Here is an 18,491-nt window from a genome sequence, read left to right as displayed (position 1 = left end):
TGTAAATCCTTGATGAGGAGAGCTACCTGGGGGTTTGTAATGGAGGGGCATTGTTGGCCGTGGATCAGTTTAAAGAAAAAATTAATGCTGCTGAGGTATACTTTGATTGTTCCTGGCTGAATTGATGAGATATGAAAGATGATATGGAGAGAAAGAAAAAATCTGGAAAAACTAAGTTGTGTGCTCTGTGGAATTGTTTGAAGGAACTCCAAGCTGTCCTGTAAGTTTGGAGTGTTCTGGGAGAGACAGCTTGTAGTATAGAACCCATTGTTAGCATGTGAAGTTGTCTGAGAGGGTGGTCTATGGGAATATGAGCTCTGAATAGGGAGGAACTGGAGTTGGGTTGGTGTCTGCTTCCAGAGCCAATGTTCTGAATTTCTGAAAGAGAAAACAGGATAAGGCATCAGCAGTTTGATTTTGGTGACCTGGAATATGTTCAGCTTTAATGTTGAATTGCTTGCAGGCAGAAATCCAGGTGAGTGTCTCAGAAGGTACATGATTTTTGTAGCGTTTGAACACCTTTGTTAATGCAGTGGACAGTGGCTGAATTATCGCAATGGAACAAAACATTTTTTTGTTGACCATTCAGAACCCCATAGATGGGCTGCTACGAGGATGGGATACAGCTCAAACAGGGCGGACGATTCGGCAGACTGGGGGGGAGAGTTGAGCTTGGGTGGCCAGGTCGAGGTGAACCAGCGTCCTTTGTGGTAGCCTCCAAAACCTATGGAGGGGGCAGAATCTGTAAATAAGGTGAGGTCGCAAGGTTGGGACAAAGTGTTGTCGTAGAAAAATGTTAGCCCGTTCCATTGCTTTAAGAACATGGCCCAGAGTTTCAAGTCTGCCCAGCAGGGGGGTCTTAAATTAATGGTGTCGTCTAGACCTGGAGCTGAGGTAGCGAGTGTAAGTAGGTGGGAAATGAAAGGCCGGCCTTGGGGAATTATGCGCATAGCGTAATTTAAGTGGCCTAGGAGAGAGAGAAAATCATGCTTGCTGCACCTGGTTGCTTCTAGCAGATTTGATGCAATGGCAATTATTCTGTCTATTTTTTCTTTGGAAAGGGAGGCTTGGAATTTAATGGAATCTAGGAGAATTCTGAGGAATTCCAGGGATGTAGATGGGCCTGAGATTTTCTCGGAAGAGAGGGGAACTCCTAGTTCGGAGAAGACTTTTTGGACAGTTGTTAGATGTTTTGCTGCCGGAAAATAGCTTGGGGAAATGACAAGGAAGTCGTTGAGGAGATGAATGAGGTAGGGGATTGCGTAATTGTATTGTTGAATCCAACAGAGTGCTTCGGAGAGCATGTTGAATATTTTGGGACTGCTTTTGCAGCCGAAATTCAAGCAGACTGCGAAGTAGAATTGATCGTGCCAGCGAATGCCAAACAGATGCCAGAAATCGGGATGAATGGGCATGACTTTAAAAGCTGACGTTAAATCTAATTTTGTTAGCCAAGCTCCGAAGCCGGCATTTTTAATGAGGGTGATAGCTTGGTCTACATCGTGGTAGTGCAAGGAGAATTCGTCTATTGGAATTAGACTGTTAATGCTGGGTTGGGAATTGCCGTGAGGGGCAGAGAGATCGATGATAAAGCGTTTTTTTACCAGAGAATTTCCTAGTGGCTACTCCTATTGGATTAATGCAGAACAATTCAAATGGGGGGAAATGAAAGGACAAATCATGAATCCATAATCTATTTCTTTGTTGACGTAGGCTGTTGACAGACCAGTTTGAAATGGGGGACATGGAGTAACGGCAAGAGAATGAGGGTATACATTTCGGGCAGATGGGGAATGAGACGTGGTTGAATCTGGCTGTCTTGAAGGAGGAGGAGAGAGCAATCTTCTGGAGCGTGGTTTGTAGGAGCACTGGATTTTGCGGCTTGAATGCTCGGAAGGGCTATCCATGCTTGCAAAAGGAGGATCCAATCTTACATGAGAGGAGATTGTTGGTGTGTCAGGAAGAATGGAGAGTTCGTCATCTGACGGGAATAGCTGGATTTCCGGGAGGTCGGACATGTTTCCAGGATGGAACGGATGCTGGAAACAGCTGAAACTGAAGAGAGGTAAACAGCTGCTTATATACTCTGGCTGTTAATTGAAAGATTAGATGGACTCGCTCTTCCCGAACTTACGTTTAGGAACTCCATATATTTCTAGGTGGTTGCTAGGGTGTTATGGGTGGTTGCTAAGGTTTTAGGTGTTTGCTAGGGTATTCAGGGTGGTTGCTAGTGTTGCGAGGTGGATGCTGGGGTGTTCTGGTTGAATACTAAGGTTTCTAGATGGTTGCGAAGGTGTTCTGTGTGGTTGTTAAGTCGTTAGGTGTTTGCTAGGGTGTTGCTAGGTGATTGCTAGGGTGTTCTGGGTGGATGCTTGTGTATGGTTAGATGTTTGCATGGGTGTTTCTAGACGGTTGCTAGGGTGTTCTGAGTGGCTGCTAAGGTGTTCTTGTTTGCTAGGGCAATGTTTGGTGGTTGCTGGGGTGTTCTGGGTGGATACTAAGATGTTTTTGGTGGTTGCAAGGGTGTTTTGGGTGGTTGCTAATTTTTTTAGGTGTTTGCTAGGGTGTTCTGGGTGGTTGCTAAGCTTTAGGTGTTTGCAGGATTTCTGGGTGTTTGTTAAGCTTTTAGGTGTTTGCAGGAGTGTTGCTAGGTGGTTGCAGGGGTGTTCTGGTTGAACACTAAGGTGTTTCTATATGTTTGCTAGGGTGTTCTGTTGGTTGCCAAGTTGTTAGATGTTTTCTAGGCTGTTGCAAGGTGATTGCTAGGGTGTTCTGGGTGGATGCTTGTGTGTTGCTTGGTGGATGCTTAGGTGTTGATAGGTGGTTGCTCAGGTGTTCAGGGTGGATACTAAAGTGTTACCAGGTGGTTGCTAGGGTGTTCTGGGTGATGCTGAAGTGTTTTCTGTGTTTGCTTGGATGTTGCTAAGGTATTCTGGGGTGTTCTGGTTAAATACTAAAGTGACTCTAGGTGGTTTCTTGGGTTTTTTGGGTGGTTGCTAAGGTTTTCTGTGTTTGCTAGGGTATTCTTTGTGGTTGCTAAGCTGTTAGGTGTTTGCAGGAGTTCTGGGTGGTTGCTAAGCTTTTAGGTGTTTGCAGGAGTGTTGCTAGGTGGTTGCTGGGGTGTTCTGGTTGAACACTAAGGTGTTTCTAGGTGTTTGCTAGGGTGCTCTGTTGGTTGCGAAGTTGTTAGGTGTTTTCTAGGGTGTTGATAGGTGATTGCTGGGGTGTTCTAGTGGATACTAAGGTGTTTCTTGGTGGTTGCTAGGGTTTTCTGGGTGTTTGCTACGGTATTCTGGGTGGTTGCTAAGCTGTTAGGTGTTTGCTAGTGTGTTGCTAGGTGGTTGCTGGGGTGTTCTGGTTGACTACTAAGGTGTTTATAGGTGGTTGCTAAGGTGTTCATGGGTGGTTGTTAAGTTGTTAGATATTTGCGAGGGTGTTGCTAGGTAATTGCTAGGGTGTTCTAGGTGGATGCTTGGGTGTTGCTAGGTGGTTGCTCAGGTGTTAAGGGTGGATACTGGTTGAACACTAAGGTGTTTCTAGGTGTTTGCTAGGGTGTTCTGTTGGTTGCCAAGTTGTTAGGTGTTTTCTAGTGTGTTGCTAGGTGGTTGCTTGGGTGTTCTGGTTGACTACTAAGGTGTTTATAGGTGGTTGCTAGGGTGTTCTGGGTGGTTGTTAAGTTGTTAGATATTTGCTAGGGTGTTACTAGGTGGTTGCTGGGGTGTTCTGGTTGACTACTAAGGTGTTTATAGGTGGTTGCTAAGGTGTTCTGGGTGGTTGCTAAGTTGTTAGATATTTGCTAGGGTGTCACTAGGTGGTTGCTGGGGTGTTCTGGTTGACTACTAAGGTGTTTGTAGGTGGTTGCTAAGGTGTTCTGGGTGGTTGTTAAGTTGTTAGATATTTGCTAGGGTGTTGCTAGGTAATTGCTAGGGTGTTGCTAGGTGGTTGCTCAGGTGTTAAGGGTGGATACTGGTTGAACACTAAGGTGTTTCTAGGTGTTTGCTAGGGTGTTCTGTTGGTTGCCAAGTTGTTAGGTGTTTTCTAGTGTGTTGCTAGGTGGTTGCTGGGGTGTTCTGGTTGACTACTAAGGTGTTTATAGGTGGTTGCTAGGGTGTTCTGGGTGGTTGTTAAATTGTTAGATATTTGCTAGGGTATTACTAGGTGGTTGCTTGGGTGTTCTTAGTGGATACTAAGGTGTTGGTAGGTGGTTGCTAAGTGTTGTGAGAGGTTGGAAATTCATGGCTTACTGGCCCAAATTAAAACATCCCACCCACGTCTCTATGTTATTCTGCTCCCTAAATATGGCTTGGACTCTTCCTTCAGCAATAGTCTAAAGGATTTTTTGCCCATTTTATCATGTGGTAGGTAAAAATCACAAGCCTGATCCAGTGTTTCTGGCACCAGCAGCACTCTACAGCTAAATCTCCTATACCAGGGCAAAATAAATTATATTTAATATCATATCATTTCTATACCCAAGCTTGCAATCTGAATTGAATGCGATGACATAAAAATACTGTATGCTACAAAATAATGCCAAGACAAACTTTCTATCTTTCTATTGCATTGTTTTCACTGGATGCACTCAAAAACAAACATTCAGTGTGATTAGAGTAGTCTTTTTCACAAACAAATGACTATTATGACTTTTTTAATGAATCACACAATAAGACAAGCTATCAGTTTGAATCAGTCTGATGAATCCTTCATTGAATAAACTCACTAAATCTGTCAGAGCTGTTCCTGAATTAACAACTTAAGAGGGGCTTCCCTGATGCAAAAACATAATTCTGTAGAAAACACTGCTGTGATCACTCAGAAAAATACAGCACACCTCTCCTCACAAACCACATGATTTCAGGTATCATCATGTCCATAACATGAAAAATGCAGCAAAAGTTACATGCCGTACCATTTTGTACTAAGTTTAATACTTGGGCTTAAGGGTGTGTTCAAATCCCTAACACTACAGATGAGCAATAATAATAGTGATGCTTGCTTTAGCAAACAACACTAATTATCAGATTCAGTTTACATCACCCCAAACTTGCTAAACTTTTGCACCAAAAAGCACAATATATAATTGATCAAGGTACCTGACATGCTTCAATTATTGACCATGTCTCTTAAAGTTTACATAGAAAGGTTATATGTAATGTTATGATACAAGTTTCTCTAAGACTTTGAAGTTACCATGACCATGTGGTTCTTGGGCATATTGGGGGGAAGCTGATAGATGTGGCACCAGTAGGTGGTCTCTTGTGTGGGGATGATGACATCAGGCGCCAGGACCTCTAGGGTCCGTACATCTCTCGGGAGAGGAGGGGAGAGAGTGTTTGGACGCAAGAGAAGGACTCGCTGGACACCAAGCTGAAGGCGGGACATGTTGAGCTCATGCAAAGACAGGACTGGATGCTCCAGTATGGCATAGATGAAGTGAACAGTGCCTTCCTGAAAATCAGAAGTTTTGGTTTAAGTACAACTGCTTTTAAAATTGGTATCGGTCCTTTAAGGTATAGTTCACGCAAAAATGAAAATTCTGTCATTATGTACTGTGACGAGGAGGAGGGCGTGGCCAGGCCAAGAGGAAGCACGCCTGGCACTGAGCTGCCCAATCAGCGGGAGAGGGATAATGGAGGAGCCGGGGATGCCAGAGAGAGAGAGAGAGAGAGAGAGAGACACACATGTCTTTATGTTTCAATTTTATGTTGGTGTCTCATTAAAGTTATTTTGATTGTTAATTTGGTTCCTGCATCCTCCTTTCCCTAACATTGTTACATGTACTAACTCTTCTGATGTTCCAAACCCATATGGAACACAATGTGTTTATGCAGGGACGATTATCAGTGGTGAAACTTTTGCTTGTTTTTGAAATTTTAGAAGACTCTGAATATAGTGTATGAGTGGTTTGCACCACTTTAATTATACTTTTATATATATATATATATATATATATATATATATATATATATATATATATATATATATATATATATATTTATTTATTTATTTTTTTTATTTTTTTTTTTTTGTGGGTTTTCATTTTTGGAGCTTGATAGTTTCCGTCCTCATTTATTTTGATTGTATGGCAAAGTGCAATGTGAATGTAATGGTAGCCAGCTGGTACATGATAGATGTGCAGTGTATAAACATCACTCTCCTGGCCTTAAGAGACGCACTCATGGCCATTGCTAGAGTCCATGGCTGTTATAGCCTCCTTGCTAGCACAACCGACTCCAGTGCTGGTGATCGCTGGTTCGAATACCGTTCGGTGCAGGTTGAGTTGGACCAGTGACATGAACATTCTGCCTAAACTCCTACAGGTTTGGAACGAAATGATGGTGAGTAAATAATTACAGAATTTTCATTTTTGGGTGAATTATTCCTATGACTATAAAAAAATTACATACTACAGATAAGGTCTTTAATATGTTTAACTGAGTCTCTTTTCTTACACTTTAGAGCATTTAAGGAGACTGTAAGAAATAGAACAAAAAAACTTTGTTCTCTCTTTCTATCTATTTCTACTTGTCATACCACAACCCTCCTTAACAGCTGTTCTACTTGAATTTGTTTAGTGCTGTGCCTCTATGATGTAGTCTCGTGGGTCGCAGGTGCTGAATGGTCTTTTGAAAAGCAGGAAGAAGCCTTCAGTGGAATGATGAGTCTCAAGCAGCTGATAGTCCTGATGAGTGTCTAACATCACTCGACCTTCACTGTCACTCCATGCGTCCTAGAAATATTACATATAAAAATGTTTCAATATCAAATGTGCATCGAGAATATTTGTTCAAATACTGTACATGTACAAATATTTTGGACTAAATAAGTATATACTTTATATGAATACATGAATATACAGTGAGGAATCCAGAGGTGATGAAAATGAAAATGAAAATAAACTTTTGTAATTTTAAGTACTTTTCACAGTCACACAAGCTTAATGGGTCCCGTCTTGGCCATGAGCTTTCATGGATAATATGGTATGTGTTAAAGTAAACAGCATGTACGGCATTGCTCAGGGCCCATTCCAACATAGGGATCTGTCCTCTCTTATAAGTATCTCAAAACTTATGTGAAAACATAAATATAAATAACTCTTACACATATATCACCTTCCTCCACCAGCTTTACAACATTTATCAAATGTAAGAGTAACTTTCATCAATTACATTAGCAAATATGACAACAAATAGGCTGGTAATGCATTAAAAAATTTTATTGAATGAATTACATCATATGGCGATTAATTAATACAACTGCATATAGCAATATTTGCTGAGAAAGGCCTCAAAATTAAAAAAATATTTTTTATATATAATGATTAAATAAACTTAAATACAGTTTATTTAATATTTAGGTAATTAAAATGCATTACATTATTGTGGCAAATTAGTAAAGCATTGATTAGGCAATACAGAAAGTGTCTTTAGAAGGCAATTTAGGCCTATCATTTATTTCCATATCATTGAACATAAGCCTATCATTGGCCTGAAGTCCACAGCAATCCATTTTGCAAGTGAATTCATCAATCTGTCTGAGGTAGATTTACAATAAGGGCTTTTCTAAGGATGCTTTTCTACGTATGTACACATGTGTCAGATGGACACTTTTGGAGCGTCTCACTTTGGTTAAATCACGTCATAAACACAGTAACTTTTGGACACTGTGTCAAATTAAATGTAGTTTGAAACACATCTTGAGATTCCTGCATTTGGAGTTGCACTCCGTCTAGCTGTGTCTGTCTGTCCTCATCTTGTGCTGTTTGTTCTCAGTACAGTAAGTGTGGTTTGTTGCCTCTACAGCTGCATGCTGCCTCTTCAACTGGAGTTGCGTTTACCGCCCCTTATTGCTGACTGAGACTCGTTAAAACATGAACCGGAAGCAAGCGTAGCGTTGCGTGAAAATCATATAGATCCAATTATTATTAATGAAGCTGTCTACACTAATGTTACACTAAGGGTCTGTTCCAAAACATAGTGAGCTGCCTCCAGAGGCAGCATTAGGCATTATAGGCATGCTCCAGATACAACAGCTGTTTCAAAATGTAGGTATCATAATTATGCTGCATCCTAAGGTATCTTCTTTTGGCCAGATTCTAAGATATCATCGTAAATATCATTAGGTAGACGATCGCAGAATTCATCGTGATAAGCTCGGTGGACGAAGAAAAATGTTCATTATAAATATACTTATAATCAATTCAGTACTGAAAAGTGTATTGAAATCAGTTGCAATGAGTTGAGTCTCCCATGCGCTGTGCATGACGAGCACTATTTGAATGACGCATGTAGCTGCCGCCAATGAACCTTTTAGAGCTCCTTGCTATGAACAACAGTGCATCTCAATCAGCTCCCTAGCTCCCTATGTCGTGAATCAGTATTCACAAATTCGGGCGCTGGCAAGGGTGTTCATTCACTGAACATTGTGACGCTTATGACTCAATTACCTGTGACACGATAACGAGCTTGCTCATTCAAGTGTAGCTGTTTTTAATCTGCACATTCACTGTACAAATTACACTATTGCTCATTTTCGTTGAAGATCGTCAAACGTGCAGTGTTATTATAACAGATAAATGGCATAAATAAAGAAATAAAAAATATAAAGGAGTGTATTTTATACTTACTTTTAACAACTCTAATATTTAAAAGATTGTTTCCCTTTCATTGTCATTATGGATGAAAGACATTACAAACTACATCTCTTTTAAAGAGAAAATAAGGCTTTGGCATCATTTATTTACACTTGTGCTTGTCTTCTAACGACTTCAGAAGATATGACGACGTTTCCGATAAGGGAATATATTGAGCAACGATGCTCCATGGTATTTACGGTGCATTGTGGGATTTTTTAGGGAGCGAACATTTTAGTGCACGATTCTGCGACTGAGACAGCCCTAAAAATGGCTGACTCCCTGATCAGTGCCCTGACTACTGAACTGGGGAGCTGATTGAGGGCAACAAGGAACACCCACTACAAGACAGGTCCACTCCAAGTAACGCCCCCCTTGGATCATAAAGACATTCTATTGGCTTAAATAACTTTAAAATCCTATGCAATCGCTGTATGATTCATGTTGTCTTAGCTGTGTAAATATAACAAAGAATAATTTTTAAATTATATGTCACATATCATATTATAAAACAAGAAATAAATGGCGAAATTTAACATTTCTCTGTTCTGTTTTCTCAAGTTAGCTTATAAGCTAGCCGGTTAGTCTATTAGCTTAGCATACTGCTGGCTTCTTCTCAGCTTCATTTTCATCATATTTCTCCTCACTGTCGCCACCTACTGATACGGCGGTATGATTCTTTTCAATAGAACTTTTTAGTTGTGGTATATTTAATAATTTTACAAACTTTTAAAAAATTTTAATCTTTGTGGTTAGGGTTAGGTTTAGGGGTAGGGATAGGTGTAGGTGTATGGTTGCTGTGGGACTCCAAATAAACACAACAAACACAGTGTATGAATGTGACACCCAACTGTTGCAAGACTCAAGCATTTCGCTGGTTATTTAAAGGGGGTGTTTCTTGTAGTGGGCATGCCTTGTAGTAGGCACGTCTTGTACTAGTGTTGCAGGACTCAGACAGACCCTTCTCCCTATTAAGAGCATTCCAAATCTGTCTCTTATGACGCTCCATTTCAGTAAGGATGAATTTCTCATTCTAAAGAGCATTTGATTGGACATAAATTTGTATTCGCCCCTGAGTCCAAGATGATGTAATCAATATTTTTGCTCTCTTTTCCGGTTGGGAAACACAGTAAATTTTAAATGCATATATTGCTAAAAACAATTATTTAGTCAACTCAGGGGTACATTAGCTACAATGCTAACTGTGGAAGTAAAAGCCACAAAATTCATTGACACTGATTTCATGGCATCTAGTTTTTCACTCAACAAAATTATCTATTTGTTTGTTTGATCATTCGTTCATTCATTCGATTTTAAAACCAAACACCCCTGTTAAGCTCACATTAATGTGTTGGTTCATCTCATGTCTCGGCAGCGATACAGTGTTTTGACTTGTGCTGTCTGTTTCTCTTCTCACAGACAGATGCTGAGGGAGGCAGGGTGGACGGCTGGCCATACAACATTTATTCAAGTTGAACCAACCTGCACAGCCCATAGCCAAAATAAAAAAAATAAAACATTCATAATGAATGACTGGGACTTCAACAGAAGCATGACCTACTGCTTTGAATCACTTTATTTGGGGTGCAATGGGTGAAAAGAGAGTTGTTCAGTTCAATGTGTGTAGGTGTCGGCTGTATCCAGGAAATCATAACAAGATCCATAAGGCAACACTATTCAGACTGAAGAGTAATAGAGAGAGTACGCTCTGACACGAAAGTTACAGTTTTGTCATCAAACCTCAATTATTTAATGACATAAAATTGGCAAGCTGAGTATGGTTTCATAAGGGGATAAACATAAAGACTCTTATTGTCAAGATTTAACATTGTGTTGCAACATTCACTGTTAAAAAGCAAACTACATTTTATCCTGAATACTGAGCTTTTTTGTTAGGAGCCCCTTAGAGGACAGAGAGGGAATGTTTTCTGAGTTTTGCATTCCCTCACAATAAGTTTTGAGTTTGTAATACTGTAGTAACAATGATTGTAGCAACCATGTTTTTTTGTGTGTGTGGAAACCATGGTTTTATTATAACAGTACTGTAGTAACCATGACTATAGGAACTATACTATAGTTTTTACACAGATACCATGGTTAAACTATGGATTCTGTAGTAAAACCATGGTTAATTTTCATAAGGGTTTTACTACAGTAATCATAGTTCCCTATCTGTCACTCACTCGACGTTGTGTCGATGTAGTGACACTAGGAGTCACTCTTGGGAGCCCGAGACACCTCTGGTCTTTGACAAAAGGCCAATGAAAACTGGCGAGTGGTATTTGCATGCCACTCCCCTGGACATATGGGTATAAAAGGAGCTGGTATGCACTCATTCAGATTTTCTCTTCGGAGCTGAACGGTCATGCTCACTGAGCTGAATTCCCACGACTGTTCATTCACCTCTGCTGGATCTGACGGTGCATTTCAGTGGCTTCTCCCTCCTCTGCACTGGGCGCTTCGGCGGAAATAAAAGAATATATTTCTCTAAAAGAGCGGCACACACGGAACGTCTTTTAAAGATGTGTCTTTTTAAAGATGCCTTTCCTTTGTGTGTTATTCCTGGTTGCGCTCTTTAACTCTCACATTCTGATGGTCACAATCACTGTTTTTCGTGTCTGGGCACTGCTCACACGGAGACAGCGTTCGTGGATGGGTCATGTACTCATTGCGAGAACATGTCCATGGCAACGATGTGGTCGCGGCTTACCTTCGTAAGAAAGCAAGCCACCCCAGAGGCTCCCCGCCTCGGTCCTTCTACCTACGGGTTTGAGGACAGCGCGGCTAGCACTGGGGGCGATTTGGGGACCCCAATGGGACCGCCTCCGCCGGGTATCACCCCGCGGACCTCCCATTCCCCAGCACGCTCGTCTGCCCCGATCGGGCTTCTGGATGAGTCCGCCGGCGAGTTCAACCTCTTATTCGGAGCCCGTGAAAGTGATGAGCTCAGCATCGGAGAGCGGGCTCGTTCAGTCAGACGCAGAAGCCTCAGCTGGGCTCCTCCCTTCGGGTGCGGTCGCCCAGTCACAGGCTGACGCGGAGATGACGATATGCCTTCCGTGGCAGCCACGAGCGTCGGGCTAGAGTGGAACCCTCCGCTCTCCCCTGAAACCTCACGGCTCGATGATTGGTTCCTGGGCTCGTGGCGCCACTCAAAGCCACGCCCCACCCCCGTTCCTTTCTTCCTTTCTGCACTTTTTACCGCCCGGTCCCGATCTTTCAGCTTCCCCGCCCTCACTACCCTCGATGGTGGGGTGACCAAGGGATATTCGGCAATCCCCCCAGTGGATAAAGGCGCTCGCGGTGCACCTATACCCGCAGAGCGCTGCCACCTGGCATGGGCGCCCAAGGCTCCCATCCAAGGCCTGTAAATTTACGTCGTCTCTGACGGCCAAGGCCAACAGTGCCGCTGGACAAGCTGCCTCTGCCCTGCACACCACGGCTCTCCTGCAAATCCGCCAAGGCACTAAAGGAACTGCACGAGGGTAGTTCCGCCCCGGGATTGATGCAGGAGCTGAGCTCGGCGACCGACCTCGCTCTCCGGGCGACGAAGGTCACGGCGCGGTCTCTTAGGCGGGCGATGTCCACCTTGGTGGTCCAGGAGCGCCACCTTTGGCTCAACCTGGTCGATATGGGAGAGGCCGACAAGGCACGGTTCCTTCCTGCCCCCATTTCCCAAGTTGGCCAGCAGTTCTCAGCGGTGAAGCAGCAGACAGGGTTATCCTGCAAATCCTTCCCCGGCGTGGCTCAAGATCCCGCACCCCGTCTGCTCGTCACCAAGGGCATCCCCCTGTGGTGACTGCACCGGCTCCGCCGCAGACCGCCCCTGCGGCCCGGCCCTGGTGTGGAGCCCACCACAGGAAGCAGACGCCACCCTTCTCATGGCCGCCAAGAACCCCCGAAAGGCTTCAAAGTGCCCCTGAGACGGCCGACCCAGGGACAACGAAACCCGCTGCTCTGGAGCTGGAAAGCAGACCACTCCATCCCCCAGTGGAAGGCTGGGAGGAGGATCTTTTGTTACCTTTGCATTTAATTGTGCTGCATGCCCAAGTGGCTGCAGTTCCCAAGAGTTCAGCAAGAGCAGTTTCCTTGTTCCCTGGGTCACGGATAAGGTGTGCACAGCCATCATCATGACCACCATCCACCACTCTATTTGGCAGGTTTGGCGCTCCAGCGGTGGTCTCCCCGCCCCTGAGCACCCAGCTGTGGCACAAATCTGCCCCCAATGTGACAGTCTCCATGGGTCACGAGGACAGGCCTCTTCCTCCCCCGTCCCAGGCTGTTCCGGGGGTGGTCACAAGGAGCCAGGTAAGTACTTCAATGTCCCTGAACTCAGCACGGCCACGTTATGGTGTGGCACCTCAAGCTCCGCCCCGCCGTGAGGCCCCATCTGCCAGTACGTCTGACGAGATTGTCCCTCCAGCCGAGATGAAGAAGGGGTTTTACAGCCCCTACTTCATTGTACCGAAAAAAGGTGGTGGGTTGCGGCCAATCTTGGACCTGCGAGTACTGAACCGGGCTTTACACAGGCTCCCATCCTAGATGCTGATGCAAAGACGCACTCTAGCGAGCGTCCGGCATCAAGATTGGTTCGCGGCGGTAGACCTGAAGGACACGTACTTCCACGTCTCAATTCTACCTCGACACACACCCTTCCTGCGGTCTGCATTCGAGGGTCGGGCATATCAGAACAAGGTCCTCCCTTTCAGTCTGTCCTTGTTCCCTCACGTCTTCAAGAAGGTCGCAGAGGCAGCCCTTGCCCCGCTAAGGAAAGTGGGCATTCACATCCTCAACTATCCCAACGGTTGGCTAATCCTAGCTCGCTCTCGGGATGTGTTGTGTGCACACAGGGACCTGGTGCTCGAGTCCCGAGATGGGCATGGCGCCGCGGGACACATTGCTTGGTCATCACACTGTTCTGTCACCTCCTCTTCAGCCCTTGGACCGACCTCACATTTCTACGGGCAGGCGTTCCCCTAGAGCAGGTCTCCAGGTGCGTCGTGATCACGACAGACGCCTCCAAAATGGGCTGGGGTGCTGTTTGCAATGGGCACGCTGCTGCCGGCTTATGGACGGGCCCGCGGCTGCGTTGGCACATCAACTGCCTCAAGTTGCTGGCAATTCTGCTCACCCTGCGGAGGTTCCGGCCGTTGATCCAGGGCAAGCACGTGTTAGTTCGGACAGACAACACGGCAATGGTAGCATATGTCAACCGCCAAGGCGGTCTGCGCTCTCGTTGTATGTCACAACTTGCCCGCCGTCTCCTCCTCTGGAGTCAGCAGCACCTCAAGCTGCTGCGAGCCACTCACATCCCGGGCGACCTCAATACTGCAGCGGATGTGCTGTCATGGCAGGTTACCCTCAGGGGAGAGTGGAGACTCCACCCTCAGGTGGTCCAGCTGATCTGGAGTTGATTCGGACAGGCACAGGTAGACCTGTTCGCCTCCCAAGAAGCCTCCCACTGCCCGCTCTGGTACGCCCTGACCGAAGCACCTCTCGGCATAGACGTGCTGGCACACAGCTGGCCGCCTGGCCTGCGCAATTATGCGTTTCCCTCAGTGAGCCTACTTGCACAGATTCTGTGCAAGGTCAGGGAGGATGAGGAGCAGGTTGTCCTGGTAGCTCCCTACTGGCCCACCCAGACTTGGTTCTCGGACCTCACGCTCCTCGTGACAACCCACCCCCCCACCCCCCGGTGAACTCCCCTGAGGAAGGACCTTCTTTCTCAGGGACGGGGCACCATCTGGAACCCACGACCAGACCTCTGGAATTTCCATGTCTGGCCCCTGGACGGGATGCGGAAGACCTAAGCGGTCTACCACCCATGGTGGTAGACACGATCACTCAGGCTAGGGCCCCCTCTACGAGGTGTCTGTATGCCTTTAAGTGGCTTCTGTTCGCTAAGTGGTGTTTTTCCCAATGGGAAGATCCCCAGAGATGCGCAGTCGCATTGGTGCTTTCCTTCCTGCAGGAGAGCGGCTGTCCCCTTCCACCTTGAAGATGTACATTGCTGCTATAGCAGCACACCACGACACAGTGGACGGTAAGTCCTTAGGGAAGCACAACCTGATCATCAGGTTCCTGAGAGGTGCCAGGAGGCTGAACTCCTCCAGACCGCGCCTCGTTCCCTCATGGGACCTGTCTGTAGTTCTTCAGGGTCTACAGAGAGCCCCCTTTGAGCCTTTGCAGTCAGCTGAGCTTAAGGCACTCTCCTTGAAGACTGCCCTGCTGACTGCGCTCACTTCCATCAAGAGGGTAGGAGACCTGCAAGCGTTCTCTGTCAGTGAAATGTGCCTGGAGTTCGGTCCGGGCTACTCTCACGTGATCTTGAGACCCCGACCAGGCTATGTGCCCAAGGTTCCCACAACCCCTTTTAGGGACCAGGTGGTGAACCTGCAAGCCCTGTCTAACACGGGCATTCCACGTGTCCAGTGCGTACTTTACGCATCTATTTGGATCGCACGCAGAGCTTTAGGATCTCTGAGCAGCTCTTTGTCTGCTTTGGTGCACAGCGGAAAGGAAGCGCTGTCTCCAAGCAGAGGATCGCCCACTGGCTCATTGACGCCATAGCTATGGCATATCACGCCCAGGACGGTTGCATACCAGCTCCTTTTATACCCGTATGTCCAGGGGAGTGGCATGCAAATACCACTCGCCAATTTTCACTGGCCTTTTATCAAATACCAGAGGTGTCTCGGGCTCCCAAGAGTGACCCCTAGTGTCACTACATTGACACAACGTCTCATTCCCTCCATTAGGGAAAGGAGGTTACGCATGACGTTATAGTATGCTCTTTTAGTAGAAAAATATTAACCACAAATTATGATTTTTTTTATCACCATTATGTTCATTGCCTGTACTATCACTATGGTTTTCCAATGGCCTTTGGCCCAGCGATTACCCTTGGGCCAAACAAGACCAACTGGGGAGTGAGGCAGGGTCAATGTCAAAGGCGGAGTTTCGCTGAACTTGCTAGGTTTTGTATCCAATGCACAATGGTACAGGTTTGGAAAAAATTGCGGGAAGGGGGCCTGGGTAGCTCAGTGGTAAAGACGCTGGCTACCACCCCTGGAGTTCGCTAGTTCAAATCCCAGGGTGTGCTGAGTGACTCCAGACGGGTCTCCTAAGCAACCAAATTGGCCCGGTTGCTAGGGAGGGTAGAGTCACACGGGGTAACCTCCTTGTGATCGCTATAATGTGGTTCGCTCTCAGTGGGGCGTGTGGTGAGTTGTGCATGGATGCCACAGTGGATGGCATGAAGCGTCCACACATGCTATATCTCCGCGGTAACGCGCTCAACAAGCCACATGATAAGATGTGTGGGTTGACGGTCTCAGACGTGGAGGCAGCTGAGATTTGTCCTCCGCCACCCGGACTGAGGTGAGTCACTACGCCACCATGAGGACTTAGAGCACATTGGGAATTGGGCATTCCAAATTGGGAGAAAAAGGGAAAAATAAATAAATACAAATTGCAGGAAAAGATGCTAATGTTATTTACTTCATTTCGTGGCACCCCACATCCACATGCGTGGATGTTGTATTCACTATATGCAACACATAATTTAAATTAATTGAAACAGACTGAATACTATTCACAAGACTCTAAACTGTCTTTTAAGGGTTAAACTTCTGGCGCACAGAGTTAGGTGACACAACAACATGAGGTTGATTTCCGTGAAGCACTTCTAACGGTGCAGAGCCAACAAAAGTACTTCTGGTAAGAAATCTAATCTCTAAGTTTTTTCACTGAAACCTATTTAAGTGTAAAGAGTAGCGTCTCTAGTTTCGGTTGATATGCCACTTTAAAAAATTCATACATTTTTCATGCTTCAGCGCACTGATAAACATGGATTTTGGGACATTATTCCCTCAAAAGTTGAAAAAAACTTGTTAGGTATTTTGAATAACTTTCAACATTAACACATTTGTGGGTCATTTTGCTTCATTTGAATATAAATTGTGTTATATTTTATTTTGTTATCACTGTGCAATCCATGTAAATGCATTCCTATATTAACTGGCCATTTTCAACTTGAGAATCAATGGGTTCATCTCAAAGCTAATAAAATGTGCTTTCAGAGGCTTAATATGGAGTTAGGATGAAAATAAGGTGCATTTCAAACTATTCTGAGACTAGTGCAGACAGACAACACACTGGAGTTTAAGTCATTCACTAAATAGAGAGCAAGGGGACATCATATATCTTTCTATGCAGCTAAGTGCATTCACTCCTAACATCCGACCAAAAGTTCAGTTTCAGGCTGCAGATGATGTCTGAACCACACAACATGCTTGGCAGACATGGGACAATGGTAATCAGTACATAGATTCAGAATTTTTTATGTTTAATTTTATTTTTACATAGTTGGCAATGATTGGATGATACTGGTCATTACTTTGAATCTGAAATAATTATACTAATTTCTGAGGTCTGTAATGCCTAAAAAACATGAATAACCAACACTCCTGGAAACATAATAAACAATTTGATGAAAAAAATTAAAATATGTGGACATACATTTTTAGAAAACTATTTTCTCTAGAATGTTTTTTTTTTTTTTTTGCTTGTTTATTAGGTACCACTAGTTATGTATTCAGTAATAGTACATAATCCTGCACAATTCCTTTGTACAGAAGACAGGTTTGCAACCCCATAGAGTAAAAACCTTAATAAAATCAAATTGTATAAGCAACGCATGCATAAATTCTTGCAGGAAGGTGATCCTGAACTGTTCTTACCCCAAAATATGATTTGTGACCGTCGTCCCAGAGAAGCACCAGGTCGGCATTTGTGGGTTCTCCTCGATCAGACATGCCGAGCAGAATGCCGTGGTGGAGCTCCTTAACCCTCAGCTGAAGGTAGACCTCCTGGGTGGGATAGCTGATGTTCCAGGACAGCTCCAGCTGACCAGAGGGATCTAAGGGGATGTGATAGGCCAGGGTGTGTCTGGAGTGGACAGCAGGAGCATGGTAGGATGCCACCAACAGCACCACCACAGTGGCCAAAACGGTGAGGTACATGAGGGTGAAGTCTTGAAGCCGCAGGTCCTTGTTTAGAAGACGCATTTCAAAAGAAGTCTCCTTTTGTTTGACTTGTTGCAACTTTTGTGTCTTGATTTGTTTGGTTTTATGCTTTTATGTTTAGGTCCATTTAAACTGTTTGACTAAATAGTATTTTTTCAAGGAATGCCTTTCTGTTGGTCCTTGTAGTTGTCCACTTCTGGGGATTGGTGTGGCTTGTTTTGCCCCTTGGATTGTTGTAAAGATTTTTCGTTCACCCTCTATCCTCTTGTCTCTTGTAAGAATTGTTGAAGTCTTTCTTGTCTTTTCCTTTTCTCTTGCAGTCTTCAGACCTTATTGCCTCTTTTGTCCATTGACAGACCGTCTCTTGAGGATCCCCGAGTCAGTTTTTCTTCAAATGACTTTCTAGATCAATTTTACGTCTTAATCGGTAGCTGATTCTCATTTCGGTCTCCACTGGTCCTTTGGTGTTTGTCGACTTCTGTTGGTTGTGGCTTTTGGTCTGCACTGAATCTCTCTGGCTTTTAAGAGCACGACCCTGCGACAGCCTCTATTTTACCCTGGCTAATTGTGTTAGCTGGGTTAACGAAAATTCAATTGTTTATTTTGCCCTCTGGTCAAACTTCTTTTCCCCAACATCTGCTTGTCGTGCGTGAGCATGGTACACCAACGGCAGATTTCTGTAAAACTATACTTTTTTTGTTTGTTTGCTACAAAACATATTGCTTTTAATTGTTTTGTATTTAAAAGTGTTACCATGTTATTACGTTCTTGGTAAAATAGTGACTGAATCAAGCTCATCGCCCAAGATAAGATACTCTACAGTAGTTTAATAC

At 44.7% G+C, this 18,491-nt stretch overlaps 1 protein-coding gene across 1 annotated transcript in view; it reads right to left on the bottom strand.

Moving 5' to 3' along the window:
- Positions 1-17,700, bottom strand: part of LOC127433690 (dopamine beta-hydroxylase-like) — a 42,242-nt gene extending 24,542 nt beyond the window's left edge. The window contains exons 1-3 of the mRNA XM_051685787.1: positions 17,374-17,700; positions 6,584-6,730; positions 5,191-5,448 (exon numbers count right to left, since the gene is read on the bottom strand). Of these exons, the coding sequence (XP_051541747.1) occupies positions 5,191-5,448; positions 6,584-6,730; positions 17,374-17,700 (732 nt within the window). The remainder of the gene's footprint in view (positions 1-5,190; positions 5,449-6,583; positions 6,731-17,373) is intronic.
- Between the last annotated feature and the right edge of the window lie 791 nt (positions 17,701-18,491).

Source organism: Myxocyprinus asiaticus, chromosome 43, assembly GCF_019703515.2.
Source record: "Myxocyprinus asiaticus isolate MX2 ecotype Aquarium Trade chromosome 43, UBuf_Myxa_2, whole genome shotgun sequence".
NCBI classification, from domain to species: Eukaryota; Metazoa; Chordata; class Actinopteri; order Cypriniformes; family Catostomidae; genus Myxocyprinus; species Myxocyprinus asiaticus.
The sequence above is the reverse complement of the archived record's forward strand: the minus strand, read 5'-3'. Positions and strand labels throughout refer to the sequence as shown.